Source organism: Diorhabda carinulata, chromosome 2 (assembly GCF_026250575.1).
Source record: "Diorhabda carinulata isolate Delta chromosome 2, icDioCari1.1, whole genome shotgun sequence".
Classification (NCBI taxonomy): Eukaryota; Metazoa; Arthropoda; class Insecta; order Coleoptera; family Chrysomelidae; genus Diorhabda; species Diorhabda carinulata.
This window is the reverse complement of record NC_079461.1, coordinates 1,968,939-1,986,139: the sequence shown is the minus strand read 5'-3', so window position 1 is coordinate 1,986,139 and position 17,201 is coordinate 1,968,939. Positions and strand designations below refer to the sequence as shown.

Genomic DNA, 17,201 nt, shown 5'->3' with positions numbered 1-17,201 from the left:
CAGTTGCGACGCTATTTTCATAAACCTAGGTTTCGTCATCAGGAATGCTGAGTTTTATGATGTAAGGGCCTCAGCTAAGTTGTCAAGCATCTCTATTATTAACTTCATATCCCAAAATGTGTTGACACTCTCGGATGATTTTGGAATACCATTTCTTCAACTTTTTTATTTTATAGTCGTTAACACGTTTCGAAGTTTCTCAAGGTCTTAAAATCGGAATTCATCGATTCGGATTAACTCCATATTTAGAATTAAATGAATCAATCGGTTCTTTAATGAATATATCTCAAGCAATCGAAAATAATCGATTATTATTTTTAATTCGGAACTTGACGTAATCGAGCTACGGTCTCGTGATTTTGCGCAGATTACGACGCGTTATTCATATAATAATCGATTATTTTCGAAAATACTGCAGTTTAAACGAATGTTTTTTAAATAAGAATCGAATAGCAACTTTTTGTGTGTCTTATTTATATATTAATTCGAGGTAAAAAACATTTTTATTATTATTTTAGTTTGTACTGATAAATAGTTTATTTGTGATCGCAAATAATAGTATTTTAAATATTTATTTCTTCTATTAAGATAGACGCGTTCGAAATAATCGATAATTTTCGATATATCGAAATATGACAACTAATATTTATACTTAATATCTTTATAGACCTCGATTTATTTAATATTACACTGTAATAATAAACTATTTTTAATTATAATTTGATTATATGTGGAGAGAAATTTATTTTGTTAAAATAAATATATTAAAATATTGATTTGAGTTTCATTTAGAAGTTGAATGCATTCGAAATCATTCGAGATATATTCCGATACCATCGATTATGAAAGTTCCGGTGTCTAACATTTCGTACAACGTTTTTATTAGCATCGAAAGAAGTTATGACGAAAAACTACAATTTTTGTTTAGTTTATAAAACAATTCGCGGTGGGTACCGAAATCGATTCATAATAATTCTGTTTTTTTTCGAAATAATCCTTCAAACTTGAGTTTGATTCTTCGTCCTACCTGTTAGATTAACATTTAGAAGTTGAATGCATTCGAAATCATTCGAGATATATTCCGATACCATCGATTATGAAAGTTTCGGTGTCTAACATTTCGTACAACGTTTTTATTAGCATCGAAAGAAATTATGACGAAAAACTACAATTTTTGTTTAGTTTATAAAACAATTCGCGGTGGGTACCGAAATCGATTCATAATAATTCTGTTTTTTTTCGAAATAATCCTTTAAACTTGAGTTTGATTATTCGTTATACCTATTAGATTAACATTTAGAAGTTGAATGCATTCGAAATCATTCGAGATATATTCCGATACCATCGATTATGAAAGTTTCGGTGTCTAACATTTCGTACAACGTTTTTATTAGCATCGAAAGAAGTTATGACGAAAAACTACAATTTTTGTTTAGTTTACAAAACAATTCGCGGTGGGTACCGAAATCGATTCATAATAATTCTGTTTTTTTTCGAAATAATCCTTCAAACTTGAGTTTGATTCTTCGTTATACCTATTAGATTAACATTTAGAAGTTGAATGCATTCGAAATCATTCGAGATATATTCCGATACCATCGATTATGAAAGTTCCGGTGTCTAACATTTCGTACAACGTTTTTATTAGCATCGAAAGAAGGTATGACGAAAAACCATAATTTTTGTTTAGTTTACAAAACAATTCGCGGTGGGTACCGAAATCGATTCATAATAATTCTGTTTTTTTCGAAATAATCCTTTAAACTTGAGTTTGATTCTTCGTCCTACCTGTTAGATTAACATTTAGAAGTTGAATGCATTCGAAATCATTCGAGATATATTCCGATACCATCGATTATGAAAGTTTCGGTGTCTAACATTTCGTACAACGTTTTTATTAGCATCGAAAGAAATTATGACGAAAAACTACAATTTTTGTTTAGTTTATAAAACAATTCGCGGTGGGTACCGAAATCGATTCATAATAATTCTGTTTTTTTTCGAAATAATCCTTCAAACTTGAGTTTGATTCTTCGTCCTACCTGTTAGATTAACATTTAGAAGTTGAATGCATTCGAAATCATTCGAGATATATTCCGATACCATCGATTATGAAAGTTCCGGTGTCTAACATTTCGTACAACGTTTTTATTAGCATCGAAAGAAGTTATGACGAAAAACTACAATTTTTGTTTAGTTTACAAAACAATTCGCGGTGGGTACCGAAATCGATTCATAATAATTCTGTTTTTTTTCGAAATAATCCTTCAAACTTGAGTTTGATTCTTCGTCCTACCTGTTAGATTAACATTTAGAAGTTGAATGCATTCGAAATCATTCGAGATATATTCCGATACCATCGATTATGAAAGTTCCGGTGTCTAACATTTCGTACAACGTTTTTATTAGCATCGAAAGAAGGTATGACGAAAAACCATAATTTTTGTTTAGTTTACAAAACAATTCGCGGTGGGTACCGAAATCGATTCATAATAATTCTGTTTTTTTCGAAATAATCCTTTAAACTTGAGTTTGATTCTTCGTCCTACCTGTTAGATTAACATTTAGAAGTTGAATGCATTCGAAATCATTCGAGATATATTCCGATACCATCGATTATGAAAGTTTCGGTGTCTAACATTTCGTACAACGTTTTTATTAGCATCGAAAGAAATTATGACGAAAAACTACAATTTTTGTTTAGTTTATAAAACAATTCGCGGTGGGTACCGAAATCGATTCATAATAATTCTGTTTTTTTTCGAAATAATCCTTCAAACTTGAGTTTGATTCTTCGTCCTACCTGTTAGATTAACATTTAGAAGTTGAATGCATTCGAAATCATTCGAGATATATTCCGATACCATCGATTATGAAAGTTCCGGTGTCTAACATTTCGTACAACGTTTTTATTAGCATCGAAAGAAGTTATGACGAAAAACTACAATTTTTGTTTAGTTTATAAAACAATTCGCGGTGGGTACCGAAATCGATTCATAATAATTCTGTTTTTTTTCGAAATAATCCTTCAAACTTGAGTTTGATTCTTCGTCCTACCTGTTAGATTAACATTTAGAAGTTGAATGCATTCGAAATCATTCGAGATATATTCCGATACCATCGATTATGAAAGTTCCGGTGTCTAACATTTCGTACAACGTTTTTATTAGCATCGAAAGAAATTATGACGAAAAACTACAATTTTTGTTTAGTTTATAAAACAATTCGCGGTGGGTACCGAAATCGATTCATAATAATTCTGTTTTTTTTCGAAATAATCCTTCAAACTTGAGTTTGATTCTTCGTCCTACCTGTTAGATTAACATTTAGAAGTTGAATGCATTCGAAATCATTCGAGATATATTCCGATACCATCGATTATGAAAGTTCCGGTGTCTAACATTTCGTACAACGTTTTTATTAGCATCGAAAGAAGTTATGACGAAAAACTACAATTTTTGTTTAGTTTATAAAACAATTCGCGGTGGGTACCGAAATCGATTCATAATAATTCTGTTTTTTTTCGAAATAATCCTTCAAACTTGAGTTTGATTCTTCGTCCTACCTGTTAGATTAACATTTAGAAGTTGAATGCATTCGAAATCATTCGAGATATATTCCGATACCATCGATTATGAAAGTTCCGGTGTCTAACATTTCGTACAACGTTTTTATTAGCATCGAAAGAAATTATGACGAAAAACTACAATTTTTGTTTAGTTTACAAAACAATTCGCGGTGGGTACCGAAATCGATTCATAATAATTCTGTTTTTTTTCGAAATAATCCTTCAAACTTGAGTTTGATTCTTCGTCCTACCTGTTAGATTAACATTTAGAAGTTGAATGCATTCGAAATCATTCGAGATATATTCCGATACCATCGATTATGAAAGTTCCGGTGTCTAACATTTCGTACAACGTTTTTATTAGCATCGAAAGAAGTTATGACGAAAAACTACAATTTTTGTTTAGTTTATAAAACAATTCGCGGTGGGTACCGAAATCGATTCATAATAATTCTGTTTTTTTTCGAAATAATCCTTTAAACTTGAGTTTGATTATTCGTTATACCTATTAGATTAACATTTAGAAGTTGAATGCATTCGAAATCATTCGAGATATATTCCGATACCATCGATTATGAAAGTTTCGGTGTCTAACATTTCGTACAACGTTTTTATTAGCATCGAAAGAAGTTATGACGAAAAACTACAATTTTTGTTTAGTTTACAAAACAATTCGCGGTGGGTACCGAAATCGATTCATAATAATTCTGTTTTTTTTCGAAATAATCCTTCAAACTTGAGTTTGATTCTTCGTTATACCTATTAGATTAACATTTAGAAGTTGAATGCATTCGAAATCATTCGAGATATATTCCGATACCATCGATTATGAAAGTTCCGGTGTCTAACATTTCGTACAACGTTTTTATTAGCATCGAAAGAAGGTATGACGAAAAACCATAATTTTTGTTTAGTTTACAAAACAATTCGCGGTGGGTACCGAAATCGATTCATAATAATTCTGTTTTTTTCGAAATAATCCTTTAAACTTGAGTTTGATTCTTCGTCCTACCTGTTAGATTAACATTTAGAAGTTGAATGCATTCGAAATCATTCGAGATATATTCCGATACCATCGATTATGAAAGTTTCGGTGTCTAACATTTCGTACAACGTTTTTATTAGCATCGAAAGAAATTATGACGAAAAACTACAATTTTTGTTTAGTTTATAAAACAATTCGCGGTGGGTACCGAAATCGATTCATAATAATTCTGTTTTTTTTCGAAATAATCCTTCAAACTTGAGTTTGATTCTTCGTCCTACCTGTTAGATTAACATTTAGAAGTTGAATGCATTCGAAATCATTCGAGATATATTCCGATACCATCGATTATGAAAGTTCCGGTGTCTAACATTTCGTACAACGTTTTTATTAGCATCGAAAGAAATTATGACGAAAAACTACAATTTTTGTTTAGTTTATAAAACAATTCGCGGTGGGTACCGAAATCGATTCATAATAATTCTGTTTTTTTTCGAAATAATCCTTTAAACTTGAGTTTGATTATTCGTTATACCTATTAGATTAACATTTAGAAGTTGAATGCATTCGAAATCATTCGAGATATATTCCGATACCATCGATTATGAAAGTTTCGGTGTCTAACATTTCGTACAACGTTTTTATTAGCATCGAAAGAAGTTATGACGAAAAACTACAATTTTTGTTTAGTTTACAAAACAATTCGCGGTGGGTACCGAAATCGATTCATAATAATTCTGTTTTTTTTCGAAATAATCCTTCAAACTTGAGTTTGATTCTTCGTTATACCTATTAGATTAACATTTAGAAGTTGAATGCATTCGAAATCATTCGAGATATATTCCGATACCATCGATTATGAAAGTTTCGGTGTCTAACATTTCGTACAACGTTTTTATTAGCATCAAAAGAAGTTATGACGAAAAACTATAATTTTTGTTTGGTTTACAAAACAAATACAATAATCCTTTAAACGGGAGTAGAAACGGGATAAATAAATAAAAATATATACGACAGAATAAAAATATGTTTATTGATACAAGTACAACTTTTCTATGTTAATAAATTTTGGTGTGAAGGTATGAAATGACTTCTTGACAAAATAATCAATATCTGCTAGCACATTAAATAAATCTTGGTACCTACAGCCTTTGGAACAATATTTTGGTGGTGGTTGACCACCTTGCGTCCCCTGAGAAAAGCGAATCATCTACAAAGACGTGTCTTTGTAGCTGGTTCCACAGACTTGCAATTCTCCAAAGAAATGAGTCTGATAAATTGAAGTTAATAGCTAATTCCCAACCTCAAGACCTAACAAACGAATTCATCTCCAGACAGGACCAAATCCTCATCCACAGCAGCCTAGGTCTTTGCTGCATTAACCTCAATCAGATTGCTTCCGTTCCAGTCCAGAAGGTTTTAAAGATCGGTATTGATGCTGATTTGAACGACGACATATCTGGTAGATCTTTGATGCAGAAGAGTTCAAAAAACAATAACAAAAGAAACAACCAGTCAAAGATGCTTCAAAAGGGATGAACAGCTTGAATGACCAAAGATATTTTTCTGAAATAGCCAAGAAGCTGGAATGGAGAATCAGGAAGAAAGCTACCAGATCTAATCTAGATAACTGCAAATACAACAAGTATTTCGTAACCAATAAAACAAGAGATTATAAGACCCCATTACTAAAATCTTGGAGTTTACAAAACCATCTGCAACTTCTACTGAAATCGCAGCATAGAGAAGACGACGAAAATGATCTTGTTGTTGCGGAGACAGTGTTGCCTGGACTAACTCGAATTTCAGAAAATTAGTAGATGTGCCAAATGTAGAAGTTGGTAGAATGTAAAATGCAAAATTAGTGAATCTACCATCTACCACCTCAATGTAGAAGGTTTTCCAAGAATAAAATGCTTGAGCTGTTCTAAAATTTCAAATTTTCTGCGTAGTTTGTCATGGATCTTTCAGTAAGCAACAATCTCTCTGAAGTTTCCGTGCAAATTCTATTTCTCTGGAAGGTTTCCATTTTATTAATTGCAAAAAACAATCTCTCAACGTTGGAGCTATTATATGGAATATTAATTCAACTAAACTGAGCATAAACACACGATTTTGTACTTCCTTGAAGCCAACCTGCAAATTCCTCGTCTTTCTCCCATAATTTCGAATATTTTTGGTCGTAGTGCCTTTTTCTAGCTTTTCGTGACGAAGTTCCTAACCTAGAACTCTGTGCATCGCTTCCGCTGATGTCAGAATCCATTTAGTTTCAACCATAAAACAACACAAACCATAAGGAAAGATTCACCATCGATTCCACAACAAACCAACTCTAAATGTGCCACAAAACAGTATAATAATGTCTATGGGCGCGAACGGGGAACTGTTATGTAGATATGACACCACTGCTTGAGAATGTTCAATCGACTACTAATCAAACTTTGTTTTTGTTTGTCCTACTGGTACCACTACCAATAGATATGAAATCCAATCGTATACAAGATAAAAAAGGACAAATTCCAGCGATCTATTAAGGAAAAAGAAAAAAAGTTTCGTCCTACTACAAACAAGGCAGTTCAATCAATATTGGCGACGAAGCAACTTTAGTTTTGCTTTAAAACTGGCTACTCCGTCTCCAATACATCCTTTCTCGGATCCTGATGAAATTTCGTATACATTATGCACAAAGGGCGTCAATTATTGATGACCTAGAGATGAATGGTGAACTGGGACGTTCATTTAGTTAGGTTAGGTTCTCATTTCGTCGATGTTTTCTGCGGTTATACCCAAAACATTCTTGTTTGGTCTCTTTTGCAGTCTATAACTTCCAGTCGTTGCCTTTGATCCAAATTTGGTCAATCACTTTGGTGGTTTTGGTTTTTTTGTTTAGGAAGGGTGATAGTATTGAGCCTGAACATATACAATCGATATCCATTTATTTGTATTACGAATGTTTTGACAGATTACATGACAGAAGTCACGGATGTATAGAACAAAAAAGAAGAAATCGAAGCGATCCAATCGAGAAAAAGAAGAACATTTCGACATGAAGTAGAAGAATGAAATCTACTCCGTACGGTTAATTAGAAAATTTAGAATAATAGGAGCAATTCTATCGGCATTAGTTAAATGTACGTGATGCGTTCCCTCGACGACAACCCTTTCGAATCGTTTAGCCTGACGTTTTATCGCATCTAAAGTTATGTCGTAATTTTCGGGATCGTCGAATTTCGTACCTCGGTTAGCTCTGATATTCAAAACCTCGCAAGTTATCCTCGACGCGAAATCCTTTATTTCATCTATGGTAAAAAAGGGCAGCGCGTTAATCCTCAATCTCGGATCTCTGGTAAATACGTAACAATTTTCTTTATCCTTCGCCGGTTTTAATCCCCTCTTAAGCAAAATTTCGCAGGATTCTTTATCTAAAGATCCGTTGTGACCGTCCTTCAATATATTCAGCATTTCGTCGTAGCCGTAACAAAAATCTTCCCCCGCGTCGAACAATTGATCTATGTTGAGACTGGCTTGACGTAGGACCTTTATGGCGTTTCTGCCGCAAGGGCCGCACGTGTCGAGGCTGACGTACTTGGAGACGTCGTCGGGATAAATCGACGCGTACAAAAATATTATGCAACCGCCCAGAGAATGTCCTATGAAGGTAACGTTGTTCCAACGGTAGGTTTTCACGATTCTACGCACGTAGTACACCCCGTCGAAGTAGTGATCGTACACGAGACCTTGCGGGATGTGAGACGAAAAACCGTGGCCGGGCAAATCGATGCAGAAAAAAGACAAACCGCGTTCTACGAGGTACGGTGCTAATTTATCGAAAGAGCCGCTGTTGTCCTGCCAACCGTGGATACCAACGATCGGTTGAACGTTACTGGGTCCCCACCATTTTCCTTGAAACGAAAATAATTGTTATACTTCGCGTAAAACATTACGAGAATTGTCCAAAAAGTACTTGCCCTGACCTGGAGATGGCGGTAGTTGTTTGCAAAATACCGCCATTTTAGTTTGAAGACGCCATTTTGTGCAGTATTTGTTTGGCGGGCGTTAATAGCGAAATTAGGCATCGATGTGTGATATAAAACTTTTATTTGAAAGGAATTAACCCAACAAATATAAAAATTTTTCTATGTTGGGTTAAGTACTTCTTGGACCATCCTCGTATTAGACAATAAGAGCTACAGTTGCTATGGCAACCAAATAAAATGCGCGCTAAAACTTCCACCAACTTTTCAAGGAAGTGAAGAAAATATAAAAATTTGGAAATGGAATCTTACCACAAATGTGACCCCACGGAACTGGAAGTTTGATTTCTCTGTAATCAGTTGGATTTTCTGTAACATGAAAAGCAAATTTCCAGCGATTTCCGAATAAAAATTTTGCTTATTTACGAAGTATTTTGAAAAATTAATTAGACGCAATACTACGAGCGATTTGGCAACATTGTAACTTTTATTGTTATTCCCTTGCACTACGAGGGTTGCTACTCAAGTTCTGAGATAAATAAAAACGAATATTTATAATTGAATATCGATTTATCGTTTTTCAACATGCGTTTGAACCAATTGTCGAAGTATTTTATCGAGGTATCGCTTCTTCAGGTGGATCTACGTTGACCTAGCAATTTATTTTTGATTTGAGGGAATAAGAAGATAATAATTGAGTGCCGAAAAGGCGGACGCCCCTTCAATTCGATGTTCTGACTATTCAAAAACGTTTTTGATTAAATTGACACCTCGCATTGTCGTGATGAAGATTGATTCGTATTGTGCGATTGGTTCCCCTGATTCCGGCAAACAAATTCTGATGTACCATTCAGAATCGACCGTTCTACGTTGCCCTAATGGCAGTTATTCCGAAAAAACTTTTTCTGGATTCGGCTCGTCTTGAAAGACCCATTGTTGTTCAATTTCGGATTCATCTGCATAGATCCTCGATTCGTCGCTAGTCACTATCTTGTAAACGTCTAGGATTGAATTTGTTTAACATTTCTTCGCACCAATCGATACAAGCAATGTCAGATTTGACATATTGACGCCTGTAACACATTTTTGACAGCGAAATTTTGTTACAAAAATGAGCTATCAGAGATCAGAATTTTGTACAATCTACTATTTGGAAATTGAAGATCGACAGTGTCAAAATCATTGAAGAATGCTTGGGAAGTTTTTTAGCAGTTCCCTATGTCGCTCTCGCCCTAGCTGGTGAAGGCTCTCCAAAATAATATTCAAAGTGAGGATCTTCCACTAGGTCAAATCTCGGAATATTCCTCCCGGTGTTGATGACAACTGGACCATTGCAGAAGATGTTTCCAAGTCCAACAACCCCACTGGTGTTTTTTTCTTTATGTAAAAACCATGTATGTAAACCCTATTACACTCGAGCAGTTCGAATGGTGCCTGTTCTGTAGATATTGGCCTTGAACTTCCGTAGGTTATAGATAATTGATTTTCTAGGAGTCTGCGGGCGTAACTGCTCTACGTTGTATCAATTCTAGCTGACTTCCGCGGTCTCTGCGATTAGGCCTTCCTTCTTCTCTGTTTAGCTACAGCTTAGCTTCCGGAATCCAGATAATCGATGAGATTCGTGCCGAAACGGTCTCGAAGAACTTCAATAATAATTATCCTGGATATCTGAGTGTTATCCTGAAGGAATACAGCGAAAATCGGCACAATATGTCATCGCTGTTTGTTTTTAGAATTCCGTACACAATAAATTTGTTTCGTCAATGAATTTTTGATAAAAAAATGCAATGGTTCTTGGTTCCTTCATAAAAATTCATACTTTGCAAATCTCCAAGCCATTTACTTCTAATGTGAATCATAATTTGGCAGTTTCGAGTTGATAGAATCCAATTATCGAGGCTCCAGGTGTCGAAAATTAGTACTTCCACTAATAATTGAATTTGTTGACTTTCGGTTCGGATTTGCGAACTGGATTTATAAATTATAACAAAGACTTTATTTTGAGGGGATTATGGATACTTTGCTGAAGAGAAAAAATGCCTAGATTAGAAAAAATGTTACTTTAGCTCTGATTTGGTTGGGGCTACTTCAACTTAATACAGTCTATCTTAATTGACCCCTAATTTGGGATAATACGACCCCGAAAACGGTAAATTCACGCACTAAACAGTCTTTAGTAGGGTTCTATTTTAATTTTATTTGTAATTTGTAGTATTACAACTTTTAGGAGTATTTGTTTGGTCTGCAGTACGAATTTGATTCGATCTTATGTAATTTTCATATTTTATAAGCTGATTTTTTACGTTTCGTTCATTATTTTTCTAGTAAAAAAATTAGAAATGAAAAAAAAATTGTTAAAATTGACTTACCATGAAATTGACTAGATACTTTCATTTTTACTAAGTCGTACTATTCGAGTTTCGATACACAGTGAATTTTGGTAAAATTTGAATGAAAATAGAAGCTACTAGAATTTTAATTAACAGTAGCGTAACTTGCAGTAAAAAAAATAACATAAAACGATATAAATTTTTAGTTATTCATCACAATATATCAACTTTTATTATTTATTCGCTTTAAATGAATATTTTTAGAATAATTCAGTCTCTAAGTTCTCTGAAACTTATCAATAAACAAATAAAACAAAAATTGGGTGATCACAATATTTTTTTTTTAAATAAAACAATTCCCAAAGTAATCCAGATGAATCCCTAACGGTCCACGCTATCCTAATACGAGGATCGTTCCAAAAGTACCCGGTCTGACCTAGAGATGTCGTTAGTTGCTGTATTAGAAAGTCTTTTTCTGTCAGTTCCTTCTAGACACGCGCAAATCTAGTTTATTTTAATGCAGATTTCGTTTGTTACAAGCTATTTTCATGGAAAATTTATGTTTGTCATGTGGGATTACTATACAAACGAAGGCTACAGCTACACTGGTTTGTCTACAGACACGACAGACATCGCAATCGATGTAGTAGCGTTAGTCTCATTACTTAATAACCACACCTCGTATATATTCTTAACGTAATCCCCGCCAGATTTAATTGTAGATTATTAATCATTTTTTCGATTAAATACATGGTTATTAATACCCCTTTGAGTAAACATACAGTGTGTAACGACGAAATGAAATCATAAAGAAAACAAAACTATTCAAATTATGTTGATTATTCAGTATATTCCCAACCTTTAACGATTTAACATATGACTCGACCTTATACAATCAATACAATTTTATAAACCAGTTGCTTTCCGCTAAAAATAACTTCCTATCGATTTTTTTTTTATTTTATATCGTTAATTGAAACTAAATTACTAATAAAAACCAAGAAATAATTAAAAACACTTCTTCACAGTTCACATTTAGAGATCTAGATGGCGTGGTTACGAAATCGTCGTGACATTGCCAAATGTTTTATTATTTATAAAGATCTCCATATAATTCAATTGCATTTTTTCAATGTGTGCTAATTTAAAATTTATCGCTATTTTTTGAGTCGAATTAGTAGTTCGTAAATTGGATTTAAAAATGCTGATAAAAATAGTTATAATTTATGTGCAAATGTAAACGTGGACATGTTAATTAATTTCGAATCTGCAACAATATGAAACTTTGAGGTCAAAATGTAGATTAGCAAATTGAATATTGTTGAATCGAGAATGAGAAATTAACAAAAGAAATTATACAATAACTTGGCAGAGCTGCTTTCAAGTTTTAATTTACAATCAAATGTAAAGAATAATAAAAATACATTCACTTCTAAATTCTCTTAATCACCTCGTTATATAATAGTCCAATAGACATTTAATGCCTCATTAATCTCTCTATTTCAGTATATCAATTATTTTGGGAAATCTCTGGACTGTACTTTGCTTTTGAATAGAGACAAGACATTAAAGATTGTTGATTCATCACCTTCCAAATCACCCCATCCCTCGAGTTACCAGAAATGCAGTGATTACATGAAATTTAAATGGTGTATTTCTCAAAAATAACAGAAAATAGATTCGCAAGATTCTATATTAGAGAATTTTTTATGTAATGAGTTCATTTAAACCAACTCTTATCATTCCTGTGATTCGTATTTAGCACATTTTTCGCAATACCTTTTATAAGATTCTGTCACTCAAATTGTTTCCCTTGGTAATTTTAATGTAAAGAATTTAACTAATAATTAATTCTGTATATATTTACACCTGATAATGTTAATTTATTATACAATGATAACAAGAGAGAAATAAATTTTATGTTACTAGAGGTGTGGAACTAGGCAGTAGTGTTTTTATAAATGAATTAACATATTTTCAAAAATCTTGGAGTTATTTTAAAAATTACTCAACAAAATATTAATCTAAGTTCTATCTGAAGGCGAAAAGACAAAAGCTGCAATAAATATCCCTTAGAAAGTATGAAAACTGATAATAACTAATCGACTTAGATAAAAACCTATGAAAAACTTATAAAACCTCAATAAGTACTGACAAAGTCCTATAAATATTATAATCTAGTAGCCATATCATTATTCTTGCTTGCATGGTTTTTGAATTCGTATTTCTCTAACAGGCATCAGTATTTTGAATAATTAAAGAATTAGTATACTTACAGTTTGCTATGCAATTGTGGATTCCATTATGCTTCCTTAGTCGATCCCATTTTGAATGCTTATCAAACTTTTTCTTTCACTTTAATCATCAAGTCACAATCACTGCTCATTACTTCAGCTCTTGCAGGATTATGTTTTTACTAGTTTTTTGTTTTAGACAGACTGGGGTTTTCATAAATTTTTACTTTAGATTCTAAACCGTATTACCACTTTATATTGAAGCTCGAAGATCATGTAAATAACCCCTATTTGTATCATAAGTAACTCTCTCAGTTCCTTGCAATTTTTTTAACTATACATTTGTTTTTATTAAGAAACAGGGAATAAACATAGCAAAACAATCATTCTTGTGAGATATTTTCTTGCTTATAAAATTGAATCTTCGTTTTTGCTATTACGGAGTGAACTTTTTCGATAGGTTATACAACTACAACTTTCATAAGAAAAAATGTTCTGATTGCTCATTTTGTTGTTAAGATTCTGATTTATTTTTCTCATAATGTAAATTATGATGCTTAAAATACATTTTGTTTGTTTTATTTTTAATAAATAAGTCGATTTCATCTCTATTGAGTCAATAGTTTTATGAAAAATTAAATAACCAGAGATTTTTGTTTTATTCAACAAAACTTGCACCACCAGTGAAAACAAAAATTGTTGATTACATCCTTCCTTCTTCTTTTATATAAAATTACAAAATTATTTGGAGCATATACTTTTTTGAAGCATGTTGATAGAAAATGTGCAAGTTGATTCTTACTAGAGGCACGTGGTTTAGTTTATTTTCCGTGAAAATTATCAAGTTTTACCTAATGACACACGATTGTGTGATTAATAAAATTATGTTACGGTACTGGTAATTGCACATTATTGACACTAATCACGTGTCTTTTATTTCTATTGTTTCCCGTAAAATATGAATTTTTTAATTTCAATCTTGACCTATATAAACTCAAAAACTGGCTGATGAAGCCCTGCTCGTCCAGTAACATCTTGACAGTGTATTAATCTAATCGAAATAGTCGATAAGATTTTGCATTTGTTCCGTGGTTTATACTTTAATTAAAAATGAGTAAAATAACCGCCAAAACTGGCCCTAGTCGTAAGTAAATTTTTTTTAATTTTGATCAGACATATTTAAAAATACTTTTATTTCTATATTGGTGAAGGTATAGAGATGGAAATTATATCAAAATCTCTTTGAGAAACTGTACAAACTCCCATCTCTATTTTTTACTTATACATAACGCAAGCAAATTAGGATATTTGAGTTCAATTTTAGGCAACAATGTTAATGAAATTAAGCAATTGAATTTGTTCTTATTATTAAAATTAGTTTTTAGATGAAATTTTTCATTCGAAGTTGTTAGTTAAGTTTCAATTTAATACCCAATTATATAATGAATCAACTATTAAAATAACAGTTTCACAACTAACTTCATGTTGTACATACCAGGATCTATCATTAAGTGACCATATTCCTTTGTTTTTATTCTCGTATTCATGAAATAAATAACCTCAATTATAAGTAATAATATTTTTTCAACAAACTCCTTGTAACATGTAACTCTTTACAAGTTAATTACATACATTCAATCAGTTGATTTACTATTAATTGAATTGATTTTCATAATTTATTTTCAATACAATAACAAAATGTAAAAGGTGTTACCTATGTTATTAGGAGAGGAAACAATAAATAGACGCCATCTAATTGGTTTGAATGCATTTTAATTATTGTTTTAGCGGATACGAATGATTTCCAAGAAGTTGAAGTGCCAGTTCCATGGGGAAAAATTTGTGGTAAGTACAAATCTTTAAATAGTTTGAAATATTCATTTTAAATGGTGACACCTGACATTCCATACATAAAAGTTATCAATAGAGACAATTTGTTCTAAAAAGCAACTGGTGACGTCATTTAACGTAAAGTACAACTAAATACACTGAGAAAACAATATTTATGAATTTCAAATAAAAGTGAAATAAAATTTATTAAAAGTGATTAAATACTTGATTCATGGAAGGTTAAGTGATCTGATGTACCTTTGACACTTTCATTTTATTACAAAACACATTTTACGACGAAAGAAACTATATACAGTTGTTTTGATTTCGAGAATAACTACTTTTTTCCATTGTGCATTGATTTTGTTACAATTGTGCATCAAATACAAACAAATAACGTGCTGATTTAGGATAAATTAGAAAAAAGGGAATAAGCTCACCGAATTAATTGAAGCTTCCAGTCGTCAGTGTTTCTTAATCGTGAAATAACTCAAACAGCTTCTAAAAAAATTATTCATTCAGCTCGACGTGCTAAATTGAGATTTAACTAATAGGTATTTTTGCATAAAATTAATTTCTTCCTATTCGTGATCAAAAGTACAAATTCTAAGAAAAATCTCTCGTAAAACAAAATAAAATAGTGCATTGACATTTACATTCTTGGTTAGTTCTACATTCTTCTTCTTTTTTACTAATCAAAAATTGTTTTGTGATAAAACATAGAGTAATTAAAAGTATAGAAGCATCTGCTTCATTAATGTACATCGAATTTGTTTTAGGAAAATGGTATGGTCCTAGGAACGTCCAACCGATTCTCGCAATCCACGGTTGGCAAGATAACTGCGGCACATTTGACAGATTAGCTCCTATTATCCAAAAAGAAGGTTTCCCAATCTTCTGTATCGACCTTCCCGGTCACGGTTACTCTACCCCTTATCCCAAAGGTCTCGTTTATAACCATTGGTACGATGGGGTATACATCATCCGAAGACTTGTCAAATTTTTCGGTTGGAAAAAAATTACCATAATAGGACATTCCTTGGGTGGGGGAATGGCCTACTTATACGCCTCAACTTATCCCGATGAAGTGGAAAAGTTCGTCAGTTTCGACAATTGTAGCCCCAGTTTTAGGAATCCTAAGAAGGTACTGGGCTTAGCTGCTGCGAACATAGATAAACTGTTCGATTACGAAAAGGGTTCCGAGGATTCTCTTTGTTACGATTATCCAGAAATGTTGAACATCTTCATAGAGGGTCATCACGGTTCTTTGGACGTGGATAGTGCTGAGATGTTACTGAGACGCGGACTGAAGCCTTCTCCGGACAAGGAAAATTGTTTCGCTTTCACAAGAGATCCTAGATTGAAAATCGATGCCTTCACTTTCTTCACCATAGACAAACTTCTAGATTTCTCCGCTAGGATAACTTGTGAAGTATTGAACATAAGGGCGGATGATGGTATGAAATTCGACATGGATGAATTCTACGATCACGTTTTAGACCCGATTGAATCTTCGTCTAAGCGATTCGAGAGGGTTGTTGTCGAAGGGAAACATCACGTTCACTTAACCGGCGTCGATATTGTGGCACCAATTGTTTTGAACTTCTTAAAAACAAGTGCCGATTAGAAAAATAACTTTTGTATTAATTACGTTGAAATTAAAGATTTTTAAGGACATTTTTCATTTTTTTCTTATTCAATTACAATTAACTGAAATATCCTCAAAAATTTACTTCCCATATTCTAACCTATAACTATTCATAGACTACATGAAAGTTGTAAAGAAATTATCATTCTCACAAAAATATTAATCTGGAAATAATGTAATAAAAAATTATTTATTATATTTTGAAAAAGTATCCGCGTTTATTTTTCTGAATTTATTTATGTTTCAACCACAATCGGAATCGTCATAATTTTCCAATATGGCGAACGTACGTTATCCTAAATGAGAGTGTAGTATTTAAAGTTTTTTATGTTCACTCTGCATCTCGGAAAAGTATTTTATATACTAAAAAAAGTCTGATCAACTGTAAAATCCTTAAAATAAACTCAAACTAATCATAAAAACGTTCACAATCTCAATTCACACCTTGAAACTACTTGTCGATAAACGTCATATTGAATCACGTGGTCTGAAAAACCTAAATGATCTTACCAAAATATTCCATTCTAATAGCGTCCGTTTTCTCAAAAATAATTAAGAAAATATGGGTTAATAATAGACAATAACATTATCATATCAAAATTTTCTGAATAAAAAATTTCACTGCAACATTT

The 17,201-nt window shown here is 32.4% G+C and overlaps 2 protein-coding genes across 3 annotated transcripts; one reads left to right on the top strand and one right to left on the bottom strand.

Annotated features, from left to right (window-relative positions):
* Positions 1–5,562: 5,562 nt before the first annotated feature.
* On the bottom strand, positions 5,563–10,980 carry LOC130902971 (probable serine hydrolase). Of its 2 annotated transcripts, XM_057815260.1 has the most exons (3): positions 10,897–10,980; positions 8,840–8,896; positions 5,563–8,455 (listed from the first exon to the last, which is right to left on the bottom strand). In XM_057815260.1, exons 1-3 carry the CDS (start codon positions 10,919–10,921, stop codon positions 7,620–7,622), a joined length of 918 nt encoding a protein of 305 aa, XP_057671243.1. In that variant the 5' UTR covers positions 10,922–10,980; the 3' UTR covers positions 5,563–7,619. The 2 variants fall into 2 exon arrangements, with proteins under 2 accessions (XP_057671243.1, XP_057671244.1); XM_057815261.1 differs by lacking the exon at positions 8,840–8,896 and having other exon boundaries at positions 10,897–10,959.
* Positions 10,981–14,096: 3,116 nt separating this feature from the next.
* LOC130902967 (probable serine hydrolase) lies at positions 14,097–16,598 on the top strand. Its single transcript, XM_057815252.1, has 3 exons — positions 14,097–14,235; positions 14,880–14,936; positions 15,701–16,598. The coding sequence occupies exons 1-3, from the start codon at positions 14,202–14,204 to the stop codon at positions 16,546–16,548; spliced, it is 939 nt and encodes a 312-aa protein (XP_057671235.1). The 5' UTR covers positions 14,097–14,201; the 3' UTR covers positions 16,549–16,598.
* Positions 16,599–17,201: the final 603 nt, after the last annotated feature.